The 18369-nt window shown below is 46.9% G+C and overlaps 1 protein-coding gene across 16 annotated transcripts in view; it reads right to left on the bottom strand.

Moving 5' to 3' along the window:
• Nucleotides 1-18369, bottom strand: part of LOC114904818 (myocardial zonula adherens protein) — a 136925-nt gene that overhangs the window by 76309 nt on the left and 42247 nt on the right. For all 16 annotated transcript variants that reach the window (XR_003796037.1, XM_029239151.1, XM_029239142.1 and 13 more), the window contains 2 exons: nt 12814-12900; nt 288-443 (listed from right to left, as the gene is read on the bottom strand). Coding sequence is in view for 15 of the 16 variants with exons in the window: in XM_029239151.1 (XP_029094984.1) it covers nt 288-443; nt 12814-12900 (243 nt within the window). In the remaining variant the exon portion in view is untranslated. The remainder of the gene's footprint in view (nt 1-287; nt 444-12813; nt 12901-18369) is intronic.

Here is an 18369-nt window from a genome sequence, read left to right as displayed (position 1 = left end):
AACTACTTAAGAGCCTACTTATCATACATGGAAGAAAGAAGCCATTTGGTCTCCTGAGTATCCCTACTTAGTAACATCTAGAAATTCACTCTATACCTCACTGCAGAATTACATCTGCGCTTTTCCTATTACCATGAAGATCTGTAGCCACATTTCCATCCACAATGATAACACTTAGAATTGTTCCAAAATGCCTTATTACATTCATATCAATGCTTCCAACTCCACCCTCTTACATGCTCCAAGAAGTGTAAAAACCAGAAAACAAAAATCCTTAAACAGCTCACGTCTTTGATGTAGTTCATCTCTTCTTTCAGCTGATTGGTGGTCCACCCACACACCACCATTTCTTTCTGCTGGTTTTGATCTGATCTTCGTACCACACCATAGACAACACCCTGAGGGAGTTTCATGGTGGGTTCGCCATTGCTCAGGTCACGATACTAAAAGAGGATAGAAAGAGAGAAAGAATAATGACTCTTTAGGCCTCGTAGAGACAGCTGTCATCGTGGGCCCACTGTATATGGTTATGCAGGTTGTACCCAGCACTAGGGGGCCTGGCAGTGGGGAGAGCGGCCAGTAGAAATCCAGCCTGGCCTCTGCTTGCCAAGTCACACCTGGCGTGGGCTGAGCCTGCCTTTACCCTCGAGGAATAGCACCTTTCCCTAATTTCTACCAAAGCTCTGTTCCTTTACCTTGTAGTACATATGCCAGGCCCCATCTTCCCAGAGAAGGTGCCTTTATTTAATTCTCACAAAGGCGCCAGGCGGACTTACGCCATCCCTGATAACAAGAGTGTCTAAAATCTCGCATTCTTGGTAATACTGTTTTTCTCTTTATACCAGTTCCTCTGTATGACTGCATCCTCATCATTAACTGTGTGGCCTGAAATGCATGAGGTTGAGATACGCAAGGGAAGAATTTTGGCAGCCATCTGGCAGCCAGATTGTCCTCTGAGGTTAGGTCTGACCCTGGAGCCAATTCTGAGGAAAGGGGATAGGGACACCTGTTGTGACCATTCGTGAAATATTTCTAGAAAGCCAGGCAGAGGTGGCATAACTTCACCCCAAAAGAATCTTCTGCTCCTTAACTCACTCAGTTAAAGCTCTGATCAGTGCTAAAGTGCAAATACCTTTGGGAAGTGGGGAACATGTCCAAGTCCTAACACATCTTCACAGACTGAAGGCTCAAGAAGCAGGAGGAAGAGAAACTAAGATTTGTTGAGCACCTACTATAAGCTAGAAATGTTCCTTATACGTTTAATCTTCACAACGACACCGTGACATGGTGAATGTCCTCTCCACTTTATAGCTGAGAAAACTGAAGTTCAGAGAGGTTAAGTCTCTCCCTTATGGTCACACATCTAGATTCAAGCCCAATTCTGTGTGACACTAAGTACACCTCCCCACAGTGCAGGCTTTGTTACATGTAGAGGCACAGAGTAGGCCTTCACAATATGGAAGGGAAGGGACAGGAAAAACTCAAGATGAGACAGTGAGACTTCAGAGAAAAACCAGCCTACATCTAATCTTCCTTGGGACAATGCCACAGAAGGCTGAATTCCATTATGGCAACTCTGTTCTTTCACTAATTTTAAAACCACCTTTGCGGGCTTCCCTGGTGGCGCAGTGGTTGAGAGTCCACCTGCCGATGCGGGGGACACAGGTTCGTGCCCCGGTCCGGGAAGATCCCACATGCCGCGGAGCGGCTGGGCCCGTGAGCCATGGCCACTGAGCCTGCGCGTCCGGAGCCTGTGCTCTGCAACGGGAGAGGCCACAACAGTGAGAGGCCCACATACCGCAAAAAAAAAAAAAAAAAAAAAAAACCACCTTTGCATAAACTCTTTCTATGCACTTGCGAAACATCTTTGACATATAAAACTATAATTTCCATTTTAAAATCATTCATTCGCAGCAGAATAGTAAGTACTTTATATTCCCATTCAGTCAAAGTTTGTAAAAGTAAAGCAAAGTTACCAGACAAATTATTAATCATTAACGACCTCTAAGGAAGGGACAGTGGGGAGGGGCAGGGATGCTGGAGGAGAGGATGACTTCAATTTTTTCTTTATACCCTTGTGTATGGTTTGTTTACAATGTGAGCTTTTTTAAAAAAAATTAAGACAACAAAACAGCCATTGCTTCCCACTCTTCTGTACAAACCTGTTAAGAGAGAAAATATGAGGAGTGGGACACTCTGCATTTGCTTCTGGAAAATGCTTCCACTTGAGCCCCTCATACCTGGGTCCCACGGGCACTGAGGCAACTCTTGAAGTTGGTACCTAAGTTTAGGTGAGTGGGGGGTTAAATGGCTCTCAGTGGAGTGCAAAGCTGGGATTAGATATCCCTGCTTTATTACACATTTAACTAGGAAGAGGAAAAGCTCTAATGAAACTCCCCACATACCAGGAAACAAAAGCATGCTCTTTCTGTCACCAACTCCACCCAGTTCCTGAAAAACAAGCTGATGTCGGCAGGTGGACTGGCTTACAGGAAAATGCTCAGGTGGCCGGATACAGAGGACTCTGCCTCCCTGCCCACGCGGGGAGATGAGGTCCATCACTGACAGAGGCAAATACAAACATGCCAAGGACAACACAGTCTGTGAAACACCACCCTGGAGGTCGTGGATCTGAAAATTATGCACATGGAAAGATACCAAAGTTCTGTTAAGTAAAAAATAGTAAATTTCATATTCCCATTTTTTGTTTTAGAAGTGTGTGTTTGAGTATATAAAACACCTAGAAAGATGGACTCCACACCGTTAATGATAGTTTCCTCAGTGAAAAAGGGGATTTCACTCTTCCCTTTATGCTCTTCTCTATTCTATTCTTTAACTAGTTTGAAATAACAGGCATTATATTTGAATTGATCATTTTTATTTTAATTTTCAAAACATGAAAACTAAAAAATTATTACAAGGTCAGGGTCTAAATGACAGACCCACAGGGAAGGGCCCAGCACAGGACTCTGCTCAGAGGCAGGGCCACCAGCATGGCCGTCCCACAAGGACAGGATTCCTGAGGCAGCGCGAGGAGCTGCTGGGCTGTGATGCGGAAAGGGAACGGATGGTTATGGAGAAAGAGAAGGGGAAAATATTTGTTGCCTAGCCATTTTATTATACAATATTTAATCCTCACAGTAACCCTACTGTGTAAACATTACTCTTTCTTCCAAGGTGGTAGCATTCAAGTGCCTGTGCATGTCTTTCCAAATCTAGGCCCTTTCCTTAACCAGAAAGCCTTCAGGATAGCTAAGAGGAGAGGAATTGGAACACACATGTCCCTGCGGCCCACAGACCTCAGGGCTACGGGAGCCAAGAGCCGGGCCCTCAGGTCCAGGGCCATTGGGAGGAGACGGGCCGGGATGGGAGGCTCTTCTCCAGCCTCCTGGCATCCATCTCCCTGGCCCCCACCACCTCCTCTCTGTTCCTTTATCAGCCAACCTCCTTCTTTTTTTTTTTATTTTTATTTTTTGGCGGTACGCGGGCCTCTCACTGCTGTGGCCTCTCCCGTTGCGAAGCACAGGCTCCGGACGTGCAGGCTCAGCGGCCATGGCTCACGGGCCCAGGCGCTCCACGGCACGTGGGATCCTCCCGGACCGGGGCACGAACCCGTGTCCCCTGCATCGGCAGGTGGACTCTCAACCACTGCACCACCAGGGAAGCCCAGCCAACCTCCTTCTTGCCTCAGGCATTTACACAGGCTATTCCCTCTGCCTGCAGAGCCCACTGCTGGGCTGAAACGTCCTTCCCTCAAGGTCATCTACACTGACCCTTCAGACCGTCAGGGCGCCACAACACTTCCCACAGTCGCGACGGGGTGACTATCAGCATCGTTACTATATGTGAGGCCTGCTCCCCTACCAACTGGAAGTTCCCAAAAGTCTAAAGTCTTGTTTGTCTTTTCCACCATAATCCCTGGCATCTAACAGTGATCACCACTTAAGGAGTTTCCCAGTGAATACTTGCTGAATGAATAGGGGGCTTTAGAAGCTGGAAGAGGTTCTGGGGAATTACCCAGAATATGTAAATATGGTCCCCTGAAGAGAACATCCTTTGTTCCTCTTAGATGGAGGGACAGGGAGATGATATTTGTCCCAATCATAAAATCTATATCCAGAAAATGTTGCAAAGGAGCTGAGGCTGCTATCATTTTTATGAAAGGTCGGTGTGATTTTGGTCAAAAACTGGAGGACCCAGAAGAAAATGAAAAGAGCTGACACGTTTGGCACTGTGTTTGTAGCTAAATTTTTCTCCTCTCGTGTCCTTTACTCTCCCCATAAGATAAATGTTAATTTTTAGGCATGATAATAGCATTGTGATTATATTAAGAGATAATCTTTATCTTTTAGAGAAATATGCTTAAACTATTTATGATATCTGGGATACAGGGTGGAGGAAGTGGACAGGGGTGGAGACGGGGCAGGACTGACTATGGGCTGAGGGTTGTCAGCTGGGTGAAGGGTCCATTATTCTCCTTTTGTTTATGTTTGAAATTCTCCATAATTAAAAGTTTTTTAAACTTCTTTATAATGCTGCTCTGTATTAATAAAAATCACATTTTAAAAAATGTACACTAGGCCTATGAAAAGCCTCCTGGGCATGAAACAATAGGAGGTAAAATCGCCTTGCAAACAAAAGCCCTAATAAATGCGCGGAATGAAAAAGTTATCGCCAAAGAAGGGAAAAGGAAATGATCAGCTGAAAGAGCATCCCAAATCCCTCTGTGCAATGCCGCAGAATTAACAACAGGCACCATCAGTAAACTATACAGAGAATGTCTCCGTGAAACTGTTCCCTGGGATGTATGCACAGCTTAATACTTACTCACATTACAGGCTCATGCTATGGCTGTTTTCCCTAAAGATACACTTGGTGGCAAGTGCCTTAGAAAAGAAAAACTATAGAAAAGTAACCCAGCCTCAACTCCTGCTGCAAGGGTTTTACTGCTGAGGGAGAGCTGGGGTACGAATCCAGTGACAGATGACCATATTTTCCAAACCCTAAGTCAGAATATAAGATCTTACAATGAGATAAGCTCTATAGAGGCAGAGACTGTATCTGCCGTAGTCACTGCTATATCCCCGATACTTAGTATAAATAGATGCTCGATAAGTACATTTTGAAGCCAAGAAGAGAGAGAGAGAATATTTGGAATTGTGCTTAGGCCAGAATATTTGGAGTATGTGGTCATCCTAGACACTGATCTGTGCAAAGGAAGAAAATCCCATGGTCAAGAAGGGTTCTTAGAGAATAATACCAGAAAGCACAGTTTTCCAAAAATCCAAATTGATGGTGGTAGAACGCCACAGTCAGCCCCTGACCCCAGAGGCTAGGACAGGCAGCTGGTCACACGTCCAGCTGCCAATATGACTTAGATGGACCGTAACATGGATTGACTGACTTGAAAGCTATAAGCCAAGTTATTTCCAAAACTTTTTGTTTGGGACCTCTTCCTGCAGCCAGAGGGTGGCAGCTGACCTGGGGACTCTAAGTGCTGAGCCTCCGGGCATCCTATCCATCTTGTAGGCAGAGGAGGTGACTTTCAGGAATGTGCTCTGACCTGTCTGACCTGTGTGTCCATCATAGCAAATTACGGTTCCTGGTCATTACTCATGCTTGACTTTGTTTTGCCCGATTGTGACAACAATGAACGCTACAGCTGAGCCTAAGGGGCTCTTCCACAGCCTGGGAGGGAAATAGGGAGGGGATGGGCAGCCCTGTCCCCTCAGAGGAATGGAGACCTTTGGCTTATTGAGATACTTGTTATTTCTGACTATCTCACAGATCGAATAGAGACCACTGCCTATATAAACTCATGCTTGGAAAAAGACGGATCACTTTGAAAGCTTAAAGATGAGAAGAGGGCTTCCCTGGTGGCACAGTGGTTGAGAGTCCGCCTGCCGATGCAGGGGACACGTGTTCGTGCCCCAGTCCGGGAAGATCCCACATGCCGTGGAGCGGCTGGGCCCATGAGCCATGGCCGCTGAGCCTGCGCGTCCGGAGCCTGTGCTCCGCAACGGGAGAGGCCACAACAGTGAGAGGCCCGCGTACAGCAAAAAAAAAAAAAAAAAAATGAGAAGGGAAAGAAAAATTCTAGCCAAGCAGAAATCCCACAAGAGAATGAAGTTCTAATGACAGTATCCTTATAAGAGTAACCTCTTAAAGATATTACTCTATACTCTATACTAATATCTTAGAGATATTACTCTTTATATTACTCTAAAGATATGCTCTCTCTGCAAAGATATCTCTAAGTAGTATCTTAAAGATATTACTCCATTCTAAGCAGACAATAGCTGCTCAGGCCTAAACACTCCAGGAAAAAGAGAAGGAGAAGAATATCTTCAGGGAGGTGGGAGGATCAGTTCTTTTCTGGAATCCAGGGGTATAGTACACACCTTAGGTAAGTTACCTCGACTGATACAACAGACTTTCCTGAGAGGAGGAAGCGTGCAAGTTGACATCACCATGACGACACGGCCGGGGCACAGATCCGAGACAGAACTACTACTACTACTAGCTGTGTGGCCCTGTGCAAGTGACTTAACTTCACTGTTTCAGGGTCCTGAACAGTAAAAGGGGGATAATACCACGAATTTCAGAAGCTTGTTTTAAGGAATACATGGAATAATATACATAAATCATCTAGTGCACTGCTGGGCATACTAGCAGATAACTGACAGATTCTATTGTTAGCGGTGGGGGCTTTACATTTCCGAGCATCTGATTTCCCACCAAATTCTCCACATCTGTCTGGATGCTTCCGCCTGTCTGTCCCCCTCTCTCCTCTTGGATCCTATTGCTATTCCCATCACAGTCACCAGATTTACTATGACAGTGAAACGCTCACCCCTGAACTGGCCTTGGTTTCTCTGCTAGGAAAATTCAACAGCTTGGTGCGCAATCGCCTGGCCCCTCCTCAGTGTCCAATGAGGTTGTGGGGCGGCAGCACTGCTGGGGCAGCCGACGCAGCCCTGACCTTATGTTAAACCACAGCCACTGCACTTTCACCATTCTACAGATGGTGTTGTCGTACATATTCGTTTGAATAAAGAGTTCCAGAACTAAAGAAATGTGGGGAAATGCTGGCTCCAGGCTAACATTTCCATTTGCTAGAAGAGGAATTTGAGGCCCCTGGAGATGACTTGAGTGGCCCGACCACGACCTCGAGTGATCAGGCAGCCAGCACTAGAACCCAGGCCTCTTTGCCCTCCAGGGGCTGCTATCTCTGAGAGGCACATAGAGTCCTACACGCTATCGCCAGGGCAGCTCCAGCCCCGTCTGAATCACAGCAGCACACTCCCTCATCTGGCAACAGCCCGTGATGTTGTATAAACAGTCACACCAAGGATGAGAACGCAGCAGGCTTATTCATCCGGGGCTTTTAAGGGAACAAGGACTATAAAACCGAATGGCAAGGGTTTCCTTTTCATCATTTTACTGGGCTAGGAAAGCCCCCGACTTTTCATACATACACATATATCCGCTCTCCCTCACTCAGGGCTCTCCAAGGTCGAGAGAGAAACAACTTCTTTAAAAACACAAGTCACTAAAGGACATCTATGACAGAAGGATGCTAATAGCTAATTAAAATATTATACACTTCAAGCTACTTTGTCACTTTGGAAACACCTCACCATCGCACAGCCTCTGAATAGGCAGAGCTCAGATCGTATTCTCCAAAATTCAACTATGCAGTGAGACCCTGATTCAACACGATAAAGGTTTAATAGCTGGTGTTGGTTCTATCTCTTACTTCTCTGGGTATGTGTGTATCTGTGTGTGCATAAGAATATTTGCACATAGATTTGGATAGGAATATGGATACATACATTCACAAAGTTCTTTGAAAATGATAGGGGTTTAATTTCAAAATTATCTACTACCGGGCTTCCCTGGTGGCGCAGTGGTTGGGAGTCCGCCTGCCGATGCAGGGGACACGGGTTCATGCCCCGGTCCGGGAAGATCCCACGTGCCGCGGAGCGGCTGGGCCCGTGAGCCATGGCCGCTGAGCCTGCGCGTCCGGAGCCTGTGCTCCGCAGCGGGAGAGGCCACAACAGCGAGAGGCCCGCGTACCGCAAAAAAAAAAAAATTATCTACCACCAACTTTAATTTTAATGTTCAACAATTTAATAAACATGTCATCAATCCCTCAACATGAAATTTGTGTCTACAAACTAATCAGCATTTCCTCTTCCATATAATTAATGACGTTTAATATATAAATAAAAGTCCATTGCTCATTTGCCCGAGTTGTTAATACAATTTAAGGTGATAATATTCCACAAAGAAACTTATCAGGGGTTGAACAGTGTCCTGCAAATAGAGAGCACGTTGGAGCCCCCTTCCCCAGTGCCTCAGAATTTGGCCTTATTTGGAGACAGGGTCAAGTTAAGAAGAGGTCACTGGAGTTAAGACCTAATCCTATATGACTAGTGTCCTTACAAAAAGAGGACAAATTGGATTCAGAGACAAACACACACAGAGAGAACAGCATGTAAAGCTGGAGTGATGCTGCCACAGCCAGGGATTGCCAACAGGCTCCAGAAGCTGAAAGAGGCAAGGAAGCATTCTTCCCTGGAGCCCTCAGAGAGAGCACAGCCCTGCGGATACCGTGATCCCAGACTTTCAGCCTCCAAGACTGGGACGCCATAAATTTCTGCTGTTTAAGCCCCCCAGTTTGTGCAACTTTTTTATGGCAGCCCAAGGAAACTAACACAAAACTGAATCACCATAATCCACAGTCACGCACTAAGCGCCAACTGTGGGCACAATTAAAAGACTGCACATTTTTAAGTGTGTGTATATATGGACATGTTGTACACGGATGTTGCAGGAATATGTATGTATACACATGTGGAGTGCTTAGCAGCAGATGGCTAGGTGCCAAGGGAGAGGGTAGCCTGGGTGTCCTGTAGCTCAAGAGAGGGGATAATCACCCAAGCACAGGCGGTCCAGGAAGGTCGTGGGGAAGCGGGCCTTCAGTAGGGTCTTGAAGGGTGAGGAGACTTGGATAAACTGAGTGTGGCTGGGCAGAGACTCATAAATGATCCAGATTTCATACTTTTAAATACTCAAATAATGGTAATACAGCAATAAAATATCTGTCCATAAAAGTAACACCACGTAGAGAACACTGAACACCAACTCGGCCACCAGCAGGACAGGACTGGGGAGAGCAAAGCTGATGTACGGGGTGTGCATCCTCCCAAAAGCGGCCAACCTGTGTACGGAGGAGTTCTCTGAGGTAAGGTTTGTGCAGAGAGAGGAGGCGAGGCCCAGGTGTATTGGCAGAGGGATGCTCAGAGGAGGACATAATAACATCAGAAAAGATGCAGCAGGCACAGCCCAAAAGGGAGGAGGAGATGCAGGACAGGCAGTTTCAGGAAGGAGAATGACTTCTCCAGGGGGGACAGGGGAGAAAAGCGAAGAACGAGGGCCACTGGGTTTGACAAAAAAGGGGAAGCAATTTGGCATTAAGTCATCGCCTCTCTAATCAGTGTTACAGGCCAGACACTGTGGTGGGACCTTTGCATATACTAGCTCAGTTACTCTCTGCAGCTAGACCTCAATGTGCCCACTTGAAAGATGAGGAAACTAATAGCAGAGAAACAAAGTGTCTGGGAGCCACCCGTGGACTGGGGAAAGCAGTCTCGGGGCAGGTGGGATCTTCCTTAAGAGAAAGACAAAGAGAAGCAGGCAGCTGAGCATCTGCCTTAGGAGCAGGAAGCCGTCCACATCCACCCAAGGAACCCATGACTCCAGAGAAAGACGCTGCCTCTGTTGTAATTACCTCCAGAAGCCTCCAAACACCCCATCCTGAAGCTGGGCAACCTGTACCACCTGCTACACCCTTCCCCCCGCTCCACTGTAATTCCTCTTCCTGATGATTTGGGGCCAGTAGATAGAATGGCCCAGCTGGCAGTGGTGTCTGTGTGTGGCCAGCTGCCCCATGGCATCCTTAGGTCCTCAAAAGACACTAAGCATCCTCCATGACTGTGAAAAAGAACAAGGCCCAGTCCTGCCCTCAGCCGGCTGAAGTTCTAACAGGGCCCTGGAAACCCTCTGAGAAGTTTCACTTTATCAGCAACCCACTGGGCCATTTACAGCTTCTACATCCGAGCGAGCTCCAAACCCCGCCTTTGCACGCCGCAGACCCCTCCAAAGGAACCAAAGTCACTTCACCAGTGTTCCCGGCATCTTGCAGTTTTGTGGGCTATGTATGGTGTCACAGAGAGGGGCAGCCACACCGAAGGCACATCAGAGGAGCTGGCACCCCCAGGGCCTCCTTGCTGGTGCCTGCCTCTGGCTCCCAATGACTCAAGACCGGGCACCTGGCTAGGACATGGTGACGAAATCACCCAGAACAGCCTCACAGTTACCACCAGGACCTTCAAGGGCGGCCACCGCCCAAGGACTTCGGTTCTGGGGTAAGAGCCAGCTGCACCCTCCTCCTCTCTACCCCAGTTCTTCTGCAGTGAGTCACTGATGCATCAGAGATGGGCACTCAGGCTGCACACCTGGTCCCCCCAGTCTAAGAAGCATCCTGGCGCATCCCCTCCCCCAGCATTTCTCCGCACGCCCCTTGAGTTCCCAGGCAGGAAGGTGTAGGGTGCAGGGAGACTGGAAGGACTTTGTCCCCCACCAGCACCACTTTCACCTGGATTACATCCTGGTTCAGGATGACGTTTTGATCAAAAAAAAAAAAAAAAAAAAAACAAAGGAAAAAAAAGGAGGGTCTAATTGCTTTTAAAAGTTTGAAAAGCACTGTTCAAGACCAATAGGCAAATCAGTACACAACGTGGTTACCAATGCACCTGTGACATAGAACACATTGCCTCTTTCTTCGGGAATACTTGACTATTCTTGTGCAGTGACATGCCCTCCAGTGCCTCACATCAGCCACTGTGCCAGTGTCAGCGCCCAGAAGCCCCTCACAAACATCTCCTCAGGCGTGCAGCTCGGGTCTAACTCCCAAAGACCAAATTTCCCACTGTGTCTACCATGCATATGGGGCCCTTGTCCTGTCACTCATCCCAGCCTGGGCCCCTTTCTCCAGCAAGCACTCGTTCTGATTCGCCATGTGCTAAGCTGCCCATGAACCCCTGGACACAGCCCAGGGCCACTTCTCTGACCAATCTATCAGCTTTGAAAGGAAGAACAGGGAGGGGATTGGTGAGGGCAGAAGGGGACCCCTTCTCCCAGCAACACAGGCCCCTGGTCATCAGCCAGAGTCCAGCAGCCAAAGCCTGACCACTCCCGCTCTCTTTGGTTATGAGATTTTACCCGCAAACTTTCTCTTTGGAGAATGCTCAAAGGTACGGAGAAGTTGGAAGAATAAACTACGTAACCAATGTACCATTATCACAAGTAAGAAAAGTACTATTCATTCAATAATATGTAATATATGGGTTCATATTCAAAACTGTATAGGTATCCCAATATATCTTTTATAGACTTTTTTTTGGATCCAGGATTTAATTAAGGTTTAATTCGTTATAATGATATTAGGTCTCTCTAATCCCTTTTATCTCCAATAGATTCTCATTTTTCTTAAATAACACTGAATTTATTAAGGGAGCCTGGCTAATTTTTTGTAGACAGTCCCACATTTTGGATTTTTCTGTGTCCTTATTACTAGATTCAATTAAACAAGTTTGGCATGAATATTACTGGTAACCTTGTTTACTTCTGAATTGTATCACATCAGAAGTCACGTAATACCAGGCTGCCCACTATTGGTAATGCTGAATCGGATCACCTGGTAGAACTACTGGCTACCATCTTGTGGCATATTGTACCTTTAGAGTCAGTAAGTGATCAGTGAGGTACTAATACTCTTGACCTCACATGAATATACTGCTCCACAGTAATCTTCCACCAATTAGTATTTGCATCCATTGATGACCTGACCTGGGGGTTACAAAGCAGAGATTTTCTAAATTTATCAGCCGATGTCATATAAAGAACAGCTTTCCCTTTTATAATCTCTCTCTGAATCTCTCTCTCTGATTATTACTAAAAATCCATGAGGTTTTTTTATTATTCAATGTGCCACGGCTCATCACTGTCATTAATTCTTTTTAATGTTGAAATTCTTCCATTTTTGCCAGTGAGAGCCCTTTCAAACAGGCTTCTGGGTCCTTTGATACGGCCCAACTCTCCATGTTCCCAGAGCCCTGCTTACACTTCTGGAGCCTAACACTCAAACGATCACGTCATCCTGGTTTACTTATACGTCTGTCTCACCGGCAAAACTACGAGTTTCTCAAGGCAAGGCCAAGGTCAGAGCTATCTTTGTGGCCCAGCGTGTAGCACAGCAGCTGGCACAAAAACGCCTGCACAACTCCTCCCTGCAGCCGGATGCCCTTGCCGCGGCAGAGCTGCTGCTGGGCTGTTCCTCTCCAGGCAACCCCTCCACCATGTGAGCGGGGCCTCCGGCTCCAGCCACAGAGAAAGGCTCAGGGGCAGCTCACAATGGGCCCTTTGACTCAACGGGATGAGGCTCTTTCGGGAAAAACACGTTCCCAGCCACAGCACCCGTCACTAAGGCCAGCACTCCTGGAGCCTCAAGGTCACACAGAGCCTACATTCACCAAGAAGCAAGAGCAGGGACAGGAGGCAGCAAAGCAGCCTGACTTCTGGGAAGATGGCAGATGGGGGGCAAGTGCAACAGGGCCTTTCATCACACAGCTGCTGACATGCAGGCTCTGTGAATAGCCTGGATGGAGGATGGCAGGAAAAGGGGTTAAAATGAAAAGGAGTACAAAGATGGGAACCAGTCAGGGCTTCGCTTCAGAGATGGCTTACCTTCTCTCTTCTTTCAACCTTCTTTCCACTTGACTCAGACACTGGACTCTCAGGAGGTACGGTCAGCCGTAGTCTGCAGACATTTGCCTAAGAGAGACGAGAGAAGAGGCCTGTTATGAACCTGCATTTGCGACTGCAGCAGCCAGATGACCTGGGGCTTCTCAGAGCCTCTTTCCCCTACTTAGCACTGGTGATGACGGTACCAATCTCCCAGGGGACGCTGCGGTAAGACCAGCCTTTGCCTGGCCCATCACAGGCACTCATCACCTCACTGCTTATGTTTTATGTTTTCCTTGTTTAGGAAACTACTGAACAGTTTCACAGAGTTCAAACATTTTTTTTAAATGGCTCATGTTCCGTGACGGTACAGAACGATCTGATTTCACATCCATAGGCCAAAATACAGCTAGAAGGATAGAGGCCAAACTATACACAGTGGTGATGGGGTAGGAGGGTGCTTTCTACTTGACTCTGTGTTGGCTTTTCCTATAACAGACATGTACATGTTCAATCACAACATTTTTTTAAACGTCGATATACCCATGTTCACAGCAGCATTATTCACAACAGCCAAAAGGTAGAAACATCCCAAATGTCCATCAATGCATGAATGAATAAAATGTGGTACGTACATAGAACAGAATATTATACAGCCTTATAAAGGAAGAGAAATCTGACACATGCTACAACATGGAGGAAACTTGAGGACGTTATGCTCAGTGAAATAAGGCAGGCACAAAAGGACAAATCCAATATGCTTCCACTTACATGAGGTCCCTAGAGTAGTCAAATTCATAGAGACAGAGAGCAGAATGGCGGTTGCCAGGGGCTGAGTCATCCTTTAATGGGTATGGAGTTTCAGTTTGAAAAGATGAAAAAATTCTGGAGATGGACGGTGGTGATGGTTGCACAACAATGACAATGTACTTAACGCCACATGTTTATTTCATCCTATTGTCACAGCCTGGTCCTACTGTGACATTTTCCAGAGAGAAGTGATCCTACCATTAAAAACAACAACAACAAAACCCCAGAGGGCCTAAGCAGCACCCAGAGTGCCCAGCCCACAGCCAATCGCACTCATGAGAGCACTGCTTGTCCCTGTTATGGGTTGAACTGTGTCCCCCTAAAATGTATTATGTTGAAGTCCTAACCCCTAGCACCTCAGAACGTGACTTTATTTGAAAATAGGGTCTTTATAGAGGTTACAGAGGTTAAAATGAGGTCATTAGTGTGGGTCCTAATCCCAAATAACTGGTGCCCTTATATAACGGGGAAATTGGGAGACAGACACGCATACAGGAAGAACACCATGTGAGCATGCGAAGGAGAAGGGCGTGGAACAGACCCTTCCCTCACAGCCCCCCTAAGGAACCAATCCTGCTGACACCTGGTTTTGGACTTCCGGTCTCCACAACCGTGAGACAATACATTGCTGCTGCTTAAGTCACCTGGCTCGTGGTACCTTTTTGCAGCAACCCTAGCAAACTAATACACCCCCCAACCTGGTTTGCAGGGTCACAGATCTGCACTGGTCCACAGGGCAGCTTCTGGGCAAAAAGTACCCTGCATCCAAGAAGCCCAGGGTTGGATATGATTGTAAAAGACCTTTGAATGCCAACCTGCCAGCCTACGAAGGAACCCCCTAACCCAACAGTGCTCCTGGCGGGTGGACACCCAGCCTGAAGGTAACATTTTCCATGTACAGGTGAGAGCACATTTGGGACACATCAGCGCTTCCACACACACCACTGCCTCCCTCTGAGGTACCCCATTTTGCTACCGGACACCTCTAGCTTCCTGATAATGAACTTACAAGTTCTTCCTCAGAACTCCTACCTAATGGACCCAGGGTGCCCTCGGGGACTGCCACAGAATTCCCTTTACTCTTCACAGGCCTGAACCTCCTTTCTTCTGCACTGAACAACCCCAGTTCTTTCAGCCATGTGATTTGGTTTCAAGCTCCTTCTTCATCCTCACTCTCCTCTGGGCAAGCTTTGAGTCCAGTGACCTCAGGGTGAGACGTGGCCTGACACATGGCCAACTTTGCAATAAACCTTCAAAGCTCATCGCCAGTCACGCTGGCCAAAGAGGAACCAAGCCGTCCCAGCACGGAGCTCTCTTAGCCGACAATCCGCGACACTGATGGGAATTCGAGGGCCTCCAGAGAAGGGTAACCCTTTGACTGCAGGCCACTTGGACTGGTGAAAACAGCTGGCATTTGCACACACATCAGAGTGTAACCCACACCAGGCAGGTAACCCAAGTCTGTGATGCTCAATAATCTTGTCTGGTAGGCTGGATCTGAGCCACAGCACAGTTCTGCAGAGAAAAGGAAGGGCTCTTCTCCTGCACCACATCACACGCACACACACACCCACCCCCACACACACAGTATGCACACACATGTACATACCTACACAGGTGCACACGCACATACACAGGTTCCAACACCTACTAGGCTGTGTTGATTATGAGCGAACTATTTAATCTCTCTGAATCTCAAGGGTAAAAGGCAGGTAAAGGAAGATGCCTGGCACACAGTAAGCCTCTATCAGTGTTAGATATTTTTATTATTATCTAGGTATTATCATCATCCTACAAGCCTCAGAATGATACAGGCTTACATGGCTTCCCGGCTCTGCTTTCTATAATACTAAGCAATTTGGTCAACGGATCTAATGGGTATTAGTGCTGCAAGTGATACCTTTTTTTTAGGCTGATTGCCCTAGAGGGGTAATCCCTAATGGCAATAATTTTCAGAATAAACCAAAAACCTGAAGAAAAGACAAGGCCCAGAAGGGACCTCATGGGTCCAATCACTCAAAATGAGAAGTCCCCTCCCCCTGATTGAGACAATTCCTTATTTGTCCACTCAGAGCTCCGATATTCCTCAACACACTTCCTGTAAGTCTCCCGGAGCCACGTATACCCTACGGTACGCAAAGACGCAGGATAAAGAGAATGCATGTCTCTAAACTATCAGTTTTACCGGGTGATAGATAATGAATTAAAATAAAATGAACATGTAAGATAAACATCTGACTTCAAAGCTATCTGGCAGGTGCAGCAGGTGCTTGCGGCTACACCCAGGCCCCTGTGCAGAGTGTTTACTCTTGTCATTAGAAGTGCTTTTATGGAAGCAGTAAGGCATGGATTCCACGTGGTGCTTGCATTCTATAATCAGTGCTGGTCCACAGATGGACTGACTACACAGATGCAATTCCAACCCAGCTTGGAACAGGATCAGACCCTTCCTAATAAGATGGTCAAATGTACTGTCACGTGAAAAAAAGAAAGGTGCTGGGGGAAAAATGTTAACAATAACCCCATTTTTGTTTTTTAAATGCAATCTGATAATTTGTATAGATTTGTGGGGGAAAAAATGTCTTTTTCTGCTGCTGGTGGTAGTGGTGGTGATCTTTGGAAAGTGGGATTTCTGCGATGTCTACCCCTGTTCCAAGTATGTGTACGTTTTTAAATTAAAAATCGTAGTAGTCACAGCAATAATAAAGATTGAGAGCAACTATATCAGACAGAGAGAGAGAGATCGATCCTTCCCAGACCCACAGGACTGCTTCAGGAGCAGCAAAGAGAACATCCCGAAGGTCTAAAAAGTACTCTGAATGTCTTTACAGAAGCACTAAGCAACCCCTGAACGCATCCGATAGGTTGACCCAGTAGTTTACCTCCCTTTAGTCATTCACTCTCAGGAATCTCCCCGTGGGAGAATGTCCCACTGCGTAAGGGCAAGGCAGTGTTGCTTATCTCTCTGAGCATTTTAGGACGCTGACCTTCATGGTTTCCTGACACTCAGGTACATAATACCTAGAGCAGCCCAGGCTGGACAGTGCCTGAGAGGCAGGTAAGGTAGTTTATTCCCAGGGGTTCCCACGGCAGCTGGCTCAGCCTTGTGTTCTGAACTTGGAGGAGAGCTGAATCTCACTTACCTTGAACACTACTGCTGGACCAGCCATCCCTACAAGAAAGGGTCCCTTCCAGTGCATCAAAAGCAGGAAGATGGACTTAGTGTACTTCAAGTACTGAGCACCCACTACTTGTAAAATACTTTTAAGGGCTATGAGGGTACTAATATGGAAAAGAAATAGCCATGCCCATAGAGGCTCATAATGCAGAAACACACCCACAAAGGGCAATCAAGAGCACTTGGCATAACCAATATAATACTGGGAGAGACAGGGTAGTTTGTGGTTAAGGCACGATGCAACTGCACTTCTGGGTTCCAATTTTGGTTCTGACACCTACTAGCTACGAAACCTTTGGAAAGCTACTTAATCTTTATTGCTTCAGTTACTTTAGTTGTAAAAGACAGCTAACAATACTGCAGAACCACTCTGTTGAACTTGTGGCGAGGATTAAATAAACGAATGAAGAAACTAATGAAAAGGGCTTAGAACAGTTTCTGGTGCATACCAGGTACTCTGTAAGTCGTCTTTTTTACCCTGGGAATATAGGAAGGAGGACAATCATCTTAACTGGAGGTGGGAGTACGTCGGAAGGCTCCTAGAGATGACATTTGAGCTGGGTATAGAAGGAGAGAAAGGACTGCTTGGGTCAGTGAGGTTGGGAGAATCCATCATCAGAATAACAACAGACAATTACCAGGCAAGGCATTCATTCCAGGCTGGCCAAAGGCATAGACATTGGCATGTTCTGAAAATGGTAAATGGGCCTGCAGCCTGAGCAACAGTTGGGGGGGGGGGGGAATGGACAAACAGGTAGGGACCAAACTCTGACAAGCTACAAATGCCTGATGGCAAAGCAAGGCCTCTAATGGAAGACACTGGGGAGCCATTTAAATTTCTGGAGGAAGGGTTCAGTGATTCAACAGCAATTATTGAGTACCTCCTATTATGTTCCACACCCAACAACATGGACTGGAGAGGGGGAAACAGGGCTCCCATGTAGGCTTTGTACCTTAATTGCTCCTGTAGCCCTTACAGCGCTCAGCATAGTATCAACACATAATAGGCCCTGCTCAGTAAACATCAGTGTGGGTTTCTTTTTAGGTTGAACTAAAACAAGGTAAGGAGAATGTACCTGAAACTCCCCAGAGAGCCTTCCACTTTCTTCAAAAACCAACCCCCATGGGAGGAATAGCAAGGCAGGGGCAGTGAGCATTCAAGCCTCTTCCACAAGAAGATACACAACCGAGCCCTTGTCTGCAATCAGGGCAACCAGGAGCAAAGCCGGGCCTCTGGGGACTTGTTTCTGACCCCCTTTGTGGAGGCAGAAAGCTGGTCCCCATGGAGGGGGGATTCTGGGATCCACGTACCATCATGCTCTCAGCTTCAAGTACCTAGGCTCACCTGAGGGAAAACCGTCCCTCTCAAATAAAAAGGGGTGAAGATGACCTAGCGAGGTGCCGGGTTTGCTCATCAGTTTACAAACATGGATTTCCCTAAGAAAATGAGCCAAGTGCATTTACACTTCCCTCAGGCCTAGTCCACTTTGTGACAGTGGGTCCCTGCCCAGCTCCGCCTGACAACAGAAGGTGTGGCCACTAAGGTTGTAGCTGGGAGGACGGACACCACA

Source organism: Monodon monoceros, unplaced genomic scaffold, assembly GCF_005190385.1.
Source record: "Monodon monoceros isolate NGI ecotype Baffin Bay Population unplaced genomic scaffold, NGI_Narwhal_1 Super_Scaffold_21, whole genome shotgun sequence".
NCBI lineage: Eukaryota > Metazoa > Chordata > Mammalia > Artiodactyla > Monodontidae > Monodon > Monodon monoceros.
Note: the sequence above shows the minus strand (reverse complement) of the source record. Positions and strands in the feature narration are given on the sequence as shown.